We start from the raw sequence: 17,500 nt of genomic DNA, 5'->3' as shown, positions 1-17,500 counted from the left end.
GAATGCGTGGTGACTCATGACCGACCGTGTGACAGGATGCCGGAGTTCAGCTTGTACGCGTTTCATACATGTCCAATTTAGAGGTTGTGGCTTATTACCACAGAAAACAGTATTCTATGACATACGGTAATCACCACGGAAACTTAATACGTCGTATTATATTAATTTGGTATCATCAATATCTTATATCGAACTAAGTAGTAAATTCCTTTTAGGTATCGGAAGTATTGGCATAAAATAAGCCGATGCCGATACCGATACCGATACCCAAAAAACGGGCCGATACCGATTCCGATACCGATACCGATGCATCGGTACATCTCTAGTATATATATATTTCATTTCCTCACCTTTTGTCTCTGTTTCCTTCCATCCTCCTATTCATTGTCTTTCTTTCTGCAGTCCCTCTTTTATCACTCCCTATCCTGTGTTTGTGTTTTTCTCGTTTTCTTTTTATCTCGTCTGTTCCCTTCATTTCCCCATTTCCATCCTTCCTCTGTCTCTCTCTCTCCTTCCTTTCTTTCACCCTTCCTCATATTCTCCCTGCTATATTATCTTTCCCTTGTCCTTTCTTCCTCCACTTTACTTTACCTTGTTTTCATTGTTCCCTCTCTTGTTTTGTGTTTATTTTTCTTCGTCTCCTCCTCCCTTCCTTTCATCTCTCAGTTACATTTTGGGTATTGTGAAAATTCAAAGACTAAATGTACAGGAGAGCAGGATGGTGTTTTCTGAGAGAGAGAGAGAGAGAGAGAGAGAGAGAGAGAGAGAGAGAGAGAGAGAGAGAGAGAGAGAGAATTTTCGTTTCTGACTCCAAGCTTTCAATTTAGCGGACTTTTATATTTTTTTTTCCTTTCTCTCTCTCTCTCTCTCTCTCTCTCTCTCTCTCTCTCTCTCTCTCTCTCTCTCTCTCTCTCTCTCTCTCTCTCTCTCTACCTGATTTACGATTCGTGTGTGTAATTCACCACGGTTTCCTCCTGGTCACCCAGCCAGTCTTCCCCAATACGGAGCGAGCTCAGAGCTCATAGACCGATCTTCGGGTAGGACTGAGACCACAATACACTCCACACACCGGGAAAGCGAGGCCACAACTCCTCCAGTTACTTTCTGTACCTATTTACTGCTAGGTGAACAGGGCTACACGTTAAGAGGCTTGCCCGTTTCCCTCGCCGCTTCCTGGGTTCCAAACCCGGGCCATCTCGGTTTTGAGCCGAGCATGCTAACCACTACACTTCACGGTGTGTGTGTGTGTGTGTGTGTGTGTGTGTGTGTGTGTGTGTGTGTGTGTGTGTGTGTCCGTATTTCCTTCACACGTCACCCTCCATTGTGTCCACTTATCAGATAATGTTCTTCCTGTCGCGTGTCTAAAGTTTCCATTTTAATATTTTTCCTAGCCTCTCTTCTCTCCTTTTCTTTCCCTGTCCCCCTTTCTTCTGTCTCCTTCATTTCTCTCTTTCCTCCTTCTCCGTGTTTTCTCTTACATTTTCCTCTTCTTTCATCTTTTCTTCCAGTTCTTATTTGTCTCCTTTTTATGTATAATCTTTATTTATTTTCCTTTGTTTATTTCTTTTATGTCTTCTGTTTTTCCCTTTGCAATTCTATTTGATATTTTCCTCTTTTCTTTTCATCTTTTTTTTCACTTCTCATTTTGTATTTTTACGTACTAACATATTTTTTTTTCTCTTCCTTTCCTTTTACTTTTTATCATCTTTGTTTTAACTCATTTACGTGTCTTTTTTTTTTTTTTTTGCTCTGTGCATATCAGTTTTATTTTTTTCCATTTATTTCTCCATCTTTCGCCTTTTTTCCTCTTCATTTCTTTTTTTTTTTTTTTTTTTTTTTTTTGCATTTTTCCCACACTGTATCTTTATCAGCTCGTCGTTCACTTTTTCCATTTACTTTTCAAACCTCATTTCTCTGGTTTTATTTATTCTCTTTACCTTCTATCGACACTTTTCTTTTCTTCTTTTCTTCTCCATTTCTTCCTCCTTCCGCTTCATCACATCTCGTACATTTTCCTTTTATTACCTTATCATCACCATTATTCTAAGTCTCTCTCTCTCTCTCTCTCTCTCTCTCTCTCTCTCTCTCTCTCTCTCTCTCTCTCTCTCTCTCTCTCTCTCATTTTCTCTCTCTCGAGTTTTCCCTTTTTTTCTTTCCATTCTTCCTTCCTTCCTTTCTTCTTTCCTTTCTTCCTTGTTTGCTTCCTTCCTTCCTTCCTTCCTTCCTTCCTTCCTTCCTTCCTTCCTTCCTTCCTTCCTTCCTTCCTTCATTTCTTCCTTTCTTCCTTCCTTCCCTCCATCCAATATTCTCTTCATTCTCCCTTCTTCAGCCTTGCATTTTTATCTATTCTCTCTTCCAATGCATTCTTTCATACCCCATCCGTCTCTTTCATTCGCTATCTCGTCCTTTCTCACCTTCCCCATTTATTCTTTCCTTTCCCTTCTCTTTCGTCCTTCTATTTTCCTTTTCTGCGTTCGTATTTTTTCTTCTTTCGCTTCCTTTCCCCCCTTCCTCCATTGATGCTTTTCTTTTTCCTTCTTCTTACCCTCCTCTTCCTTCCCTTTCTCTTCTTATACTTTTCTTTCTCCCTTTTGTATGTCCTTTACCGTTTTCTCCTCTCCTGCTTTGTTATCCCTATTACTTTTGTTCTTATTCCATTTTCTCTCTTTCCTTTATCTTTTCGTTATTTTTTCCTCTTTGTCTTCATTTTCTTCAGGCGAGGTTAAAGTGAATAGGCGTTGTTTTGTTCTATCCTCTTCTGTTACGCGATGTTTCTTAATAGTACGTAGTAGGTTAGGATGATCCCTCATTAAAGGTCAGGAGATATGGTGGTTTTTTATTCACGTTCCCAGATATTCTACCTCTTCCTCCTTTTTGTTCCTGGGTATTCCTTGGTATTCCTGCTCGTCTTTCTCCTCCTTCATCTCATCTTAATCCAATTCGTCTTCCTTTGCATACTTATCCTCCTCCTCCTCCATCTCCTCCTCCATCTCCTTCTCCTCCTCCTCCTCCACTGATCCCTCTTCCTCCTCCTCCTTCTTTGCCGCCCAATATTCTTCACTTTATATTTATTATACCGCAAAAATCCTCGTGAGGTCAAAGAGATCTTGATTTTTGTTGGTCTTCCTTTGCTTTCCGTTTTGTAAGTAAGCATGTAACATAAAGCATCGAACATTTTTTTTATTTGTATTGTATTTGTATTCTAAAGATGATGATGGCGTCCTGTGTTATGTAAGAAAAAAATCTACGAACGTAATGAAAATACAAGAATCCAGTTACCAAAACGTGGCACTTCATGTGTAAAATATACTTAACTATTTCCGCCTATCATCCCTATTCATATATTCATTCGATTAATTTTTAAATTTCCTTATTGATTCAGCGCTAACAACTTGAATTCTGTGTTTGTTCTAGTCATCTACTATTATATTTCAGAATAATTTATCTCTGTCTTTATAATTCTTTACCAAAATTACTTTTATTTATATTTAGTTATATCTTTATCAGTATATGAAAATAGCTGCACATGTTGAGTGCAGAGAGGGACTGCTACGTCAAGATCTTGCAGTATCTTTGTTGTCTTCAATTATGCTCTTAACTGAAATCATTTTTGTTACCTTTCTTATATCTCTTACGCATGATGGTTTCTTGTGACACTTTTTACACAATTATAACTCAAAAAGAACATTCTGTATCACTTTTCCTTATATCCTTTGTCAAATACAATGGTAACACTCAACACGGCCTGCTTCTGTATTTCCATCTACCTTGACCTGAATTCATTTAAGAGGGAGGTTTCAAGACATTTATCCCATTCGTTTGACTTACTAATTCTATCAGTCCTATTCGGGAACTGGCATCAAAGTGGTCCATTTTCTTTAATTGTTTTGTTGTCCTAGGCCAGTTCTCTCCTATTACTTCAAAACAAAACAAAAAAATTCCTCACACACACTCCTTACTCAGGGTCGTGGTGGCTGGACTGACCCACGACATCTGGACACAGCCTGGATTTCAGTCAAACTTACCGACGTGAATGACAATCCGCCTGCCTTCCCTCGCCCCCACGCCCATGTCACAGTGCGAGAGGATGCTGTCCCTGGCACACTGCTGGCCACGCTGCCCGCCCGCGATCCTGACATGGTGAGTGACTGTGCCTGGAGTTAAATGCTTTTCTGTGTGTCTTTGTTTGTCTTTGTTTGTGTGTCTGGATGGATGAATGGGGTGATGGCTGCTCTCTCTCTCTCTCTCTCTCTCTCTCTCTCTCTCTCTCTCTCTCTCTCTCTCTCTCTCTCTCTCTCTCTCTCTCTCTCTCTCGTTCCCATTTCACAAGCTAGGTGGAGTCAACATTTTTTCTCTCTTCCCGTCTGTTGTTTTAGAAATGTGTGTGTGTGTGTGTGTGTGTGTGTGTGTGTGTGTGTGTGTGTGTGTGTGTGTGTGTGTGTGTGTGTGTGTGTGTGAGAGAGAGAGAGAGAGAGAGAGAGAGAGAGAGAGAGAGAGAGAGAAAAAAAATTATGCACAGGAACACCAGAGACTGAATGATTTTCTGTTTCCTGTCTGTCCATCAAATTAATGCAAGAATCCTTCTACGCTTCCTCACACACCGTTCCATCAGTCAGTCAGTCAGGCACTCATACAGTCAGTCAGTCAGTCAGAGAGTTAGCCCTTAAACTCACTCTTTCACACACGCACACACGCACACACACACCCGGTAGCTCAGTGGTTAGAGCGCTGGCTTCACAAGCCAGAGGACCGGGGTTCGATTCCCCGGCCGGGTGGAGATATTTGGGTGTCTCTCCTTTCACGTGTAGCCCCTGTTCACCTAGCAGTGAGTAGGTACGGGTAGGTACGGGATGTAAATCGAGGAGTTGTGACCTTGTTGTCCCGGTGTGTGGTGTGCCACACACCGGCCTATCCGAAGATCGGAAATAATGAGCTCTGAGCTCGTTCCGTAGGGTAACGTCTGGCTGTCTCGTCAGAGACTGCAGCAGTGAACAGTGAAACACACACACACACACACACACACACACTTCTCTATCATGTAATCTTTCGAAATTTCTCTCTCTCTCTCTCTCTCTCTCTCTCTCTCTCTCTCTCTCTCTCTCTCTCTCTTGTGTACGAGTATGCATGCGTGTGTGTGTGTGTGTGTATGTGTGTGTGTGTGTGTTACCATCACGTGGTGCAAAAGTAGAAAAAGAAAGGGAAAGAAAGAGGAGAAAATACATTATCAGCTTTTTCCCTCTTATGTCCTCTGTTTATCCTCGCTATTCGTATGAGGAAGAGCAAGAACAGGAAAGAGAAAAAGGAAGTGAGGTCTGTTGAGTGAATCCTCCTCTGCTTGGCTCCCTGAAGGACTAAGATTATCCTGAAGGGGAAACACTCGTGCACTACTTGGATGTATTTACCATGTCCTTCAGTCCCTGCTTGCAATGGTACGTTTTCTTTCTCGCATTTCCTGCTTCTCGCCGTTTTATAAAGTTGTGGAAAGATAAATAGTGTTGTGTCCCGTTTAGGATTGGATGCAAGTGTCGTGTTGCCTTATCATTTGTTGTATCCTTGTGCTGCATAATTCGTTTTCATATGTTTTGCCTCTTTCGTTATCTATTTATTTATTTACTTATCAATTTATCCATTTTATTTGCAGATTTTCATTTGTTTTTTTTTTATTTATTTATTCACGTAGTAGTAGTAGTAGTAGTAGTAGTAGTAGTAGCAGTAGTAATAGTAATAGTAGCTTTATTTATTCTTTATTTATGATTATTCTTTATTCCTGGTGTGGTTGTTCTTGTGATTGTTTGGGGTATTTTTTTTTTCTTTCTGCTTTCTGTATCAGATGGGAATATTATAAATGCATTCAGGACTTTCACGTACTGTCACATAATCGCTAACTTTCTATTTTTTTTTCTTCTTTGACCATGGGACCGCCGTGGTACAGTGGAACCATGCGTGCTTTGGGATCCAAGGGTCTCTAAGCGCACGGATTCGAATCCTGTCCACGGTCTGAGTGCAGGTTGGGCTTCCTCACTCAGGGCAACGGTTTCCTAGTGGGTGGGCTTTGAGATAGGAGGTACCCTAAAAAGTATCCCCTTTAGCCCAGAAATTCCCGTGAAAAGCCCACATGGTATAAATAAAAAAATATATATGTATCTTTCATGTTGCGAATTCTTGTAGATTTTACGCTGCAATGTTGACTGGTGATGAATTTTAAGTAGAAATAGTACTTAAAACAGTATTTTTCCGTCGAATTAAGCTGTATCATGCAATTTTCTGAGGAGTCAATGATGAATAAGACAATTAGTGTTGTGTGCTTCGGTACAAATGGGTCGAGAGATGAAAGAAAGAGAAGAATGCTTGTTGAGAGTTGTCAAAGAGGAAGAAGACTGGATCTTCACAATCTAAGGGAGATCCATCTGAGTGGTTGGCGTACATGCATGTGACTGTGAAGAAGGAAAATGAAAGTATACATACATGATAATTCAAAATTCGAGATATATTGAATGCATGTTTTTAGTAGTCTTATTTACTAGTAGTAATAACAGTATAGTTTGTCGACATAACCGGTTGACCAGTCTTCGCGATCAAAATCAGAACTCAAATCATTCATTTAATTAGAAGAAGTCATTCAGTTGCCTTGTCTTTCACGGAATTTGAATTTGAATTTCAGTATTGTAATCAGGTAATGTTTGAGAAAATAGAGTCAGTGGACAAGTGTAGACAGATGAAACCTATGTGGAAAGAGTGATGTGTCTAGTTTTTGAGTCGATCTGTATATGATGATATTTTAGAAAGTATTCCAGTATTACAAAATGTTAATAAGTCAAATTGGTGTATTGGTAGATTCGGTGTTACGGTTATTATAGCCGTCCATGTGTTCCGGGAGAAAAGGAAACACTTGAATGTATCAAATATTTTTGTTTGGTTTGGAGCTGCAGTACTTCTACATCTGTCCACTTTGTTTCCTTTCACCCTGGAAACACCTGGACACCTCCACTGCAACTAATGAACTAGAACATTGGCAGGTAAATGTAAACAAGTTTAGGTGAAACTATAATGAAAAAAAAGTTAAAGAGGTTTAACAAGAAAAATGCGAGGGAAATGTTTGTATAGTCAAAGTGTTTGTGTGTGTGTGTGTGTGTGTGTGTGTGTGTGTGTGTGTGTGTGTGTGTGTGTGTGTGTGTGTGTGTGTGTGTGTCTGTCCGACTGCCTGTTTATCTGTCTGTCTGTTTGTTTGTTTGTCTGTCTGGCCACACGTTTTTCTGTGTGAAGTTTTAAGTCAATAGTTATGTACGTACTTAAGAGATTATTTAAATTTATGTCAAATTAAACTACCCTAATGTGTGGTGTGAATGGGGATAACCATGTTGCTGAGGTTCATTTGGCACAGTACGCACTCACTAGTGCGTGATGGTTTTACGTCATTATAGGTTTCAAAATTCAGGCGAATATTTGTAATTGTCTGTCACTGGTGTTTTGCGAGTGAACCACTTTCTATGAAGCAGGTATTTAGTTTAAGTTGCCCATTACTGAAAGAATCTTATGGTTTCGCAACAATGCATTTTTTTTTTTTTTTACTTTCAATAGGAGACTGTATGAAAACCACATATAAAACTTATACCATTCATTATTGTAGAAATTTTCCAAACTTCGATTGCTATCAAAGTCAAAGATTAAATAAAAAATATAGTTGATGAACTCATCAATGTTGTCATAAATATTCTCGTTTTCTCCATTAATCTCTACTTACGTACTTATTGTAAAATAAATACGATACAATACCCTAGGATGAGTGCTTGAATAACTTAAAATCCATTTATGACCTAAGGTTAAACTAGAAAAATAAAAAAAAAGTGGAATATAAAATCAATACGTGCTGTAGTATTGAAAGACCTCACTGTTGTTTCCACCACGGGCGCCATCGGGAACCAAACGCTTACTCCTCGCAATGTGGTTGAGTTTGGCAATTGAGTTAGTGGGAGTTGTGTTTGTTGGCGTGGATATTTTTCGTACCAAGACTTCTACAGAGTTACAAACCCACGCAGGGGAAGAGGAGGAGGGGTTGTGATAAAGAACATAACATAAGAACATAAGAAAATAAGGGAAGCTGCAAGAAGCCATCAGGCCTACATGTGGCAGTCCAATTATAAAACACGTCCACTTGTCACTCCCATTCACACATCGGTCTACTCTTCTTTAAAACTCCCTATTGACTCGACACTAGCAACCTGATTACTGAGTTCATCTTATTCATCCATCATTCTATTTGAAAACCAATTCCTTTCCATGTCTTTCTCAAAACTAGATTTTTCAAGCTTGAATTCATTATTTCTGATTCTATCCAGGTCTCTGATCCCAAGAATTTAATTATGTTTTTGTTATAATCCCTGTACCACTTAAAGACTTCTATTAGGTCCCCTCTTGACCTACTTCTCTGTAAGGATTGCAAATATAACAGCTTCAGTTTTGTTTCATGCAAAATATCCCGCTTCCTCAATATCCTTTTAGTGATTCTCCTTTACACTGAGTTTAATAGACCTCTATCCTAAATGTACAGCATAATCTAGATGTGGTCTGGCTAGCGCTGAGTATAACTTTACTATTGCTTCCGGACTTTTGATTTTAGCACTCCAAAAAATTAATCCTCGTACCCTATTTGTTCTATTTTTAGCCTCTGTGCATTGTTTATCAGAGAAAATTATAACTAGTAAATCTTTCTCGTGCCCTAAACGTACCAGAACTTCGTAGTTTAATGTATACCTACTATGTGGGTTTCTTCTACCTACGCTAAGTACTTTCCATTTGTTAATATTAAACTGCATTTTCCATCTGTCTGTCCATCTGTTCATCATATCCACATCTGTCTGCAAGGCGATGGCATCTGAACTAATTAATCTTTTTAACTTCGTGTCTTCCGTAAATACACTAACATCACTATTAATTCCACTCTCCAAGTCTTTAATGTGTATATATCAAAAACAACAGTTGCCCTAAAACTCATCCCTGTAGCACCCCACTAATTGCGAGCACTTGACCACACTTGGATTACGTCTCTGTCGTCTGTCTCCTAACCACGACCTAATGCACTGTCATATCTTACGGTCTATTCTATGAGCCATAACCTTCCTCATAAGCCCTTGATACCTTTTCAAACACTTCACTAAAATCCAGATAAAGGATGTCACAACTATCTCCATTTTCTACCGCCTTATAAACTTTACTGTAAAACCTCAGTTTGTAAGGAAAGACTTTCCATTCGTGAGCCCATGTTATGAATAATTTATCAAGTGTTTGTCTAAATGCTCCCGAATGTTTCTCGCTATTGACAACTCCATTCTTTTATCTACAATAGAAGTTAAGCTGACTGGTTTGTAATTCAGCTTTAAAGTTTATTTCCCTTTTTCCTTTTTTGATGGTGATCATAAGTTCATGGTTAATGAAGCACCACGTGTGACGGTTTGTTTGTTAGTGTTGGGTACGGTTTTGACAATAGATATATTGGTATTTTAATGGAAAGTGAAAGGTGTGTTGATGACGTGAGAATTAGATGTGTGTGTGTTGATGATCTAGGTAGATTCAAACATTTTTTGATACTTTTGCTGCATTGTTAGGTAGTTAGTTAGAATTGTATCGTAAGCTTCTTGTTTCATTGGTTCAAGTTTATTTCTCAAATGGGGAAGAAACACAATGTTTGAATTCCTTGACCGACAGCCAGTAATTTGTAGTTAATCGGTTATAGTTTCTCCGGTGTTTGGATAGGCAGTTGCCACCAGTAAGAAACTCAATATCAAATATCATAGTTACTTATTTAGCCACTGAGGCACTTCCATACCTTGTGGTCAGTGTAATTCGATCATTCTGTTTTGTGTTAATCAGATGGACAGTTTGTTAAAAAGTTAATCAGTAAATAACCTGCTTAATGAGGTGGTTACAGATGACTAATTATTAACCAGAAAATAAATAACGAGCTTGTTACTTAGTCAATTAGCCAATAGATTATTTAATTTGACAGGAAACTCATCATTTCATTAATGAAAAGAAATTAATGCGCCTAATACATCAATATACAGAATGTTAATTTACTACATATCGATTAAGGCCTTCAGTTAGACGGTTAGCTGTGTTGCCTCATTAACCAGCGAGAGAAAGGAAAAAAAATACAGGTAAACATTTCACACGAACACTATTAATAAGATTCATAAGCATGCAGACTTTTTTTCTCCACGTAAGATTGACACACAATATGGTCTAAAAGGTGTAGCGATAATACCCTAACCTTAAAATAACTGTCTTATTAGGTAGGAAGCTGATGGAGCGTAAGTTTTTATTTTTTATTTATTTATTTTTTTTTTTTACCAACCCACTCAAGTATCCCGACCTTCCCCTACCTCGTCAGCCTCCCTCAGCCGCCCCCGTTCGTTCGTCACACACATCCGCTCATTTGCACCTGACGATGTAGACAAAACAGTAACCGCCTCGTCGCTCCCCGGCATCGGAGAGAGAGAGAGAGAGAGAGAGAGAGAGAGAGAGAGAGAGACGGCTGCAACAACAGAGATGTATTTGTGTATGTTGCTTCCCCTCCTCTCTCTCTCTCTCTCTCTCTCTCTCTCTCTCTCTCTCTCTCTCTCTCTGGGGAATTAAAGAGAAAGGAGTAAAGACCATCGAGTTGTGTGTGTGTGTGTGTGTGTGTGTGTGTGTGTGTGTGTGTGTGTGTGTGTGTGTGTGTGTGTGTGTGTGTGTGTGTGTGTGTGTGTGTGTGTGTGTGTGTGTGTGTGTGTGTGTGATTGGATCACTTTTATTTGTGAGTGGTTGTTTTTATATTCCAAAAGGCGACTGGACACAGCCGGAGGAGAGAAAAGGGCGTTTGAACTAAAACTAAATAAAAAATGAGAGAAAAAAAAAGTAAGAGCCCTTTGGTGCAATTTTCACGAAGGGAAAAGAAGAGTTTTGGTTCAGCTTCCCAAAAGTTTTCACTCCTTATGCTTTTGCTGCTCCCGTGCTTCCTCTGCCGAACATTCTTAAGAAGAAGGAGGAGGAGGAGGAACAGAGAAAGGAAGTAAAATGAACAAAGTTAGAGATGAAGAAGCACCAAAAGGGAAAAGAGAGGAGGGAGAGGAAGAAAAAGAAAATGGAACATACGTACTCTGAGGGAAGAAAGAAGAAAGACAAGGCGGAGGAACAGAGACAGGAGGAGGGAAGGAGGATGAAAGGACTGAAACGAGGTGTGAAAGATTGACAGAAGAGAGACTGGAGATGAATAAGTACCCAAGACAGGAAGGAAGAAGAAAGGAGAAAGAAGGAAACGTGTAGTGGTGAACGAAAAATGGAGAAGGAGAGGGAGAAGGAGAGGATGGTGGAGTAAGAAGGCAACGAACAAGAACTAGACCAAAAGTAGAGAGACGCTGCTTGCAAGGAAGACGATTTTATTCCAACAGAAAATATTTTGTGTGGCATGATCCTCTCGAGGCTAAAGGCTGCTCCTTTGCTTGAAGTTAGGCGAATTGAATAAAAATGAACATACAAACGAGCGCGCGCTCATCCACCCACCCACCCACCCACCAACACAGGGAAACGAAAAAAAATATATATATACTAGAACTTTACAAGGCATTCATTCAGTCTTAAACAAAAAAAGAACAAAAGGAAGAAACTATAATTAAATACATAAGGTGCTTGATGTTTATTTCAATATTCAGTACCACAGAGAGAGAGAGAGAGAGAGAGAGAGAGAGAGAGAGAGAGAGAGAGAGAGAGATTCACTATGTATACTCGTAAATGACAGGTGCTCAGAAATGTATAACCACTTAGCTTACTTGTGATTAATCCTTGGCATCTCTCTCTCTCTCTCTCTCTCTCTCTCTCTCTCTCTCTCTCTCTCTCTCTCTCTCTCTCTCTCTCTCTCTCTCTCTCTCTCTCTCTCTCTCTCTCTCTCTCTCTCTCTCTCTCTCGTCGTCAACAGACAAGTACACACCCACATTTATTTCCTTCTCCACGCACTCCACACACTTAACATTTTCTGTGATCTGTCAAGGAGGAGGAGGAGAAGAAAGAAGAGGAGGAGGAAGAGGAGGAGGAGGAAAAGGAGGAGGAGATGGAGGAGGAGGATGGGGAGTAAGAGGAAGAGAAAGAGAAGTAGAAGTAATGTACGTGTCAAGAATATACACACTCACCCACCCACCCACCAATGCACACTCACACACACACACACACACACACACACACACACACACACACACACACACACACATACACGTTTTCATTTTTTCCGCTGTTTGAGGTGATCTAATTTTGAAAGAGAGAGAGAGAGAGAGAGAGAGAGAGAGAGATAGCAGTAAAGATTTTATATTTCTTTATCCTCCGAGAATTAATTTCCCTTTGACTCTCTCTCTCTCTCTCTCTCTCTCTCTCTCTCTCTCTCTCTCTCTCTCTCTCTCTCTCTCTCTCTCTCTCTCTCATGACAACCTTATTTTTTTTTTCTCTCCTGTTTCTCTTTTCAAAATATCCTCACCATCTCTCCTTTTATTCCTTTCTCTTTAATCTCTCACCACTACTTTGCCTTCCTCTTTATCTCCCCTTTTCTCTGTCTCTTTCTATTCCTTCCTCCCTTATTCCTCCCTTCCCTGTTTATCGCGTATCTCTCTCTCTCCCTCTCTCTTCTCCCCTTTCACCATCTCTCCTGTTTTGTCCTATGCCCCTTATTCGGTCTTGTCTACCATCTCTTCTCCCTTTGTATTTCTCCTCGTTTATTCATCCATTTGATTCTTTTGTTTCTTTTTTTTTCCTTTTCCTTCCTTCCTTCCTTTCTTGTAATTTGTCTATCCATATCGTCCTTTATTTCAGTGTTTTTCGATTTTCTTTTTTCTTTTCAGTTGTCCCTCCTTTAATTCCTTCCCTAGAGCATTTGTTAGTTCATTAATTTTTCACTTGATATCTTTCTTTTTTCTTTGGCTTTCATCCATCCTTCTCTACTTAATGCCTTCTTCCGTCGTTCAATGCAAGCTGCCTATCTTATTTTCATGTTTTCTCTTACCTTCCCTCCTCCACAAATCCTTTTCTTCCCTTTTTTCCTCAATTCTTATCCCGTCCATCCTTACTTCCTTCCTTCCTCTCATCCATCCTTCCTTCCAAAGTTCGTTTCTTATTTAGCTTCCTTCCGTTCTAATGTTTTATCTTTCCTTCTTTGTTCCCTATGTATCTCCCCTCCATTCTTACCTCCTCTCTTCCCTCCGTTCCTTCCTTTCCTTTCTCTTCCCTTACTCCATCTCTCCCTCCCGCGCAGGTCAACACTGAGCCAGCAAATTGGTTGGAATCCCGATCTGGCAGAATTCCCTAATCCTTTCTTAATCCCGATGCTTAAATGCGTCTGCGGATCAGGAGAAGTTGGCTCACTTTAAGTCGCCAGAGCGTGGAGGGGATTCATTGTAGCTGGAGAGTTCTTCCTCCCTCTCTCTCTTTTGCTGAGTCTTCGGTTGTTTTCCTCACTGTGACGACGCCTGAGTGATCGGGGAGATTATGTATTGGGACAGCTGTTCGAAGCGGAACGTTCAAGGGAGGAGGTTGCAAAGGCTGATTGAAAGGAAGACTGATTGGTGATCTTTGTAGTAGAAACACGTGGAAAAATAAGAAACTTACGAGTATACTGGAATTGTACATGCAAGGGTGAGAGAAATGCTGTGAATTTTTTTCTTATGTATTGTATGTGTCATGTGTGAAAACATAGTGAAAAAGCGATTTATTAAAGAGATCTACGGAAAAAAGAAAAGCTGCGTAGCATATAGTAGAGCATGTAAGGCTTGATTAAGAGGAAAGATTTTTCCTCTCTCTCTTTTTGCCATGTATGATATAATAAAGTACGGTAAGCGTATTTGTAATGATGAATAAAAGCGGGCTTTTTCGTGTTTCTTGTTTTAGGTTTTGTTTAATAGGAAGTTGAAGCAGGGTTGATTCAAGATGTTGATAGAAAAGTAGTAGAAATTAAACAAGTAGGATGTGTGTACTAAATATGTAAATGAAAGAAAGGGAGAAGAAAAGTGATGTTACTTTCGTCTTCAGTCCTGTTTTCACCTGGCAGATTGAGAGATGAAATGACAAGAAATGGATTGAAGAGAGAGAAAAAGCCAGTAGTACAGTGAAAAGTACCTCCATTCCGTGCGTGTCGGTGCTTGGCAGACTAAATGATCAAATGATGGGAAAAGGATGATTTGAAAAGGAAATGGATAATGAAAAGTACTTCCAATCAACATGTGTGGATATTAGGGAGAAAGGGAAGTCATTTAATATTTATTTCCTTGATGTAATTAAGGATGGAACGAAAGAAAGGAAGATGATAGTAGAGAAAGATAAGATGACAATGAGGAATGAAGAACAAGGAAGACTGAGGAAAGAGAATTAAATATTTTAGTTCTTCTATTCTATCCTCACGAGGAGAAATGAAAAAATAGATTAAGAAAAATGTATAAAAAAATAGTGAGAATGAACACGAAATTTCTGCGTACTGAAGGTAGAAAAATGAAAAGTAACAAGGAAAAGTGCTAAACATTCTGGTTTTTTGTCTTACTTTTGCAAACACGAGGATAAACTTATGAGATATTTAATTAAAGAGAAGGTGGAAAGACATCCACAGTAAAGTGAAGGTAGATGCAGTCAGAAAGAAGAAAACGTTATTTAATCATATTTTCTTTTCCTAGTTTCATTAAGAGGATTACGTGGTAAGATGATAAAATCAAGACAAGGCCTTGAAGGCAAAATAAAAACCAGAGCAAGGATTTCTGTAGGCAATGACAAGATAAAAAGTAGTAAAGTTACCTGATGTTCTCGTTTTTATGTCTCCCAAATTCACTGAGGAGTTTCGGTAAGATTATAAGAAATAAAACACAAGGACTTTAGGGCAAACCAGAAACAAGACTAAGGGCGGTTGAAGATAAGATAGAAAGTAATAGTCTCCATGTTCTGTCGTATCCAAAGATAGAAAGTAATAGTCTCCATGTTCTGTCGTATCCAAAGATAGAAAGTAATAGTCTCCATGTTCTGTCGTATCCTTACTCTCTATGAGTATTTCTTTTATAATCGAAAGTGCGTGAAATACAAATGTCCTTTCAAGCACGTAGCAGTTTTCCTAACCAATTGTGTTTCTGTTAAATCTATCCTCCTTCTCTTTGTTCTTAAGTTTCTCTTCTTAGTTCTTTCACTCCTTTCTGCATCTTCACATAGCCTTCATCCATCTCTTCTTTCCTTTCCTTCACTTTTCTTTCTATTCTTTTTTTCTTTATTTTCTCAGTGCTTCCTTCTTCGATCCCATGTACGTTTGATTTTTTCCCTTTCCTCCCTCTCTATTTTTCTTCCTCCTGCCCCTCCTCCTGGTACATTGCCTCTGCTAATCCTACCTTTAGTCTAATACTTGTCTTCCGCTCACGTGTTGAGTTCCCTGCTTTTGTGCGTGTGTGTGTGTGTGTGTGTGTGTGTGTGTGTGTGTGTGTGTGTGTGTGTGTGAGAGAGAGAGAGAGAGAGAGAGAGAGAGAATACCTTCAAATTAATATCAGTTAAAGACAGACAAATAAACTAATAACCTCGTAAGATATCAAGTGAAGATCTAATACATTGCGTTCAACTGATAAAGAAAGCAAATCAACAAAAACGAGAGAAAAAAGATAGAAAAAGTAAAGTTGGTTATGTTGATCCCGGTCTCTATCTCTCTCTCTCTCTCTCCCTCCCTCCTTAATTTAAAGAGACTGGGACAGGGGTCTCGGTGTACGTGATGAAGGGAAGGAGTGAGGGGAAGAGATGAGGGCAGGAAAGGGGATGCAGGTCCAGTGGGGAATATTATGGGAAGGGTGATTGAATTTCAGTAAGTTGAGAGGCAGTTTCCCTAACACTCATCGAATTCTGCTCATTATCTTCCCGTGGTGTTGATTGCGTCATTATTTATCAAGTTAGGTTTGTGTCCTTTTGCTGATTATGAAATGTACCCACTCCACTCTCTCTCTCTCTCTCTCTCTCTCTCTCTCTCTCTCTCTCTCTCTCTCTCTCTCTCTCTCTCTCTCTCTCTCTCTCTCTCTCTCTCTCAGTCCCTTCCCTATTTCCACTTCCCTCCCTTCACATTTTCTCCTTTATACCCTTCATTTCCCTCCCTTTCTCCCTCTCCCTATATTTCCAGTTCTCCCCTTTATTTCCAGCATTTTTTTCCCGTGCCCCCGTCCATCATGCAGTTTAGCCTCCATCCATTCTTTTTTTCTTCCCCTTCCTCACTTCTCATCCGTCACTTTCCGTAATTTTCGTTCTTCCTTTCGTTTATTTTTCATAGTTCGTCATATATTTGAACTGTTTCTCTAGTGGTTTTCTATATGTGATTTTGTGTGTATGGATACTAAGACTACCAGTTAATTAGTTAGTCAGTTTTTTTTCTCCTTCCTTCTTTATCTGAAATTTATCCTGTGTATATAGAATGAAATTTGGTTTGCTGGTAGATGTGTTTTGCTTTGCTTTGTTTATATGATACTTGCCATTTATGTTTGTCCCAAAGATCGGCACGTGTGGGCAAAAAAAAAAAATGCTGATAAAGAACTCTAGAAATACCATTTTCCTCAAGAATTTTCTATATATATATACAAGGAAAGGGAACCACAAAAACGTCAATTTACTCCCTAAGGCTTTCAGTCTATCCACCTCTTAATCAATCAATCAATCAATCTCACGCCCTAATATCCACAACTACCCTCTCTCCCTCTAAATATGAACTACGCCTTCTCTATTCTTTCCCCTATCGTATGAGAAAAAAATCCTTTAGGCTCTCCTTTCAGCTTTGCTTTAAGAAATTGAAAGGTGTACTCGTACCACTGTTTTCTGTTTGTGGTGGATTTTGTGACACTGAAAAAAATAAACAGCATGAAGAAGGAAACAAAAAAAAAAAAAAACAATGACATCTCACGGTCATGTTTTAGTCGTGCGTGATAAATGGAGAGGAAGTGATAAATGACGAGCACAGGAGGACAAGGAAGAGTTTTATTTTTGTAGTAGTACTGGTGGTGGTGGCAGTAGTAGTTGTTGTTGTTGTTGTTGTTGTTGTTTTTTTTTTTCTCTCTTTTAGTTTTTAAGTTTTCTTGCTATAGCTTTCATTCTTACTTTCTCTTTCTTTCATTATTGTTTAATTTAGTTTTCTGAGTACTTCTTTTGCGTTTAGAATTTTTGTATTGAATTTCCATTACTCTGTTATCCTTTCTCTTATCTTATTCTATTATTATCATTCATCTTATTTCCCTCTTGCGTTTTACTTTGTTATAACTCTCTCTCTCTCTCTCTCTCTCTCTCTCTCTCTCTCTCTCTCTCTCTCTCTCTCTCTCTCTCTCTCTCTCTCTCATTGACGGAATTGACCTTGGAGAGAACTATTAATGCGACACCACAAGTAACACACACACACACACACACACACACACACACACACACACACACACACACACACACACACACACACACACACACACACACACACACAACTGAATATAAGTCTGGTTTC

The 17,500-nt window shown here is 39.3% G+C and overlaps 1 protein-coding gene across 2 annotated transcripts in view; it reads left to right on the top strand.

Annotated features, from left to right (window-relative positions):
• The window catches only part of LOC123520591 (putative neural-cadherin 2), a 542,583-nt gene that overhangs the window by 473,536 nt on the left and 51,547 nt on the right, over positions 1–17,500 (top strand). For both annotated transcript variants that reach the window (XM_045283005.1, XM_045283006.1), the window contains exon 10: positions 3,964–4,140. In XM_045283005.1, coding sequence (XP_045138940.1) covers positions 3,964–4,140 — 177 coding nt within the window. The remainder of the gene's footprint in view (positions 1–3,963; positions 4,141–17,500) is intronic.

The sequence above is a fragment of the Portunus trituberculatus genome, chromosome 47, assembly GCF_017591435.1.
Source record: "Portunus trituberculatus isolate SZX2019 chromosome 47, ASM1759143v1, whole genome shotgun sequence".
In the NCBI taxonomy this organism is placed as follows: Eukaryota; Metazoa; Arthropoda; class Malacostraca; order Decapoda; family Portunidae; genus Portunus; species Portunus trituberculatus.
Note: the sequence above shows the minus strand (reverse complement) of the source record. Positions and strands in the feature narration are given on the sequence as shown.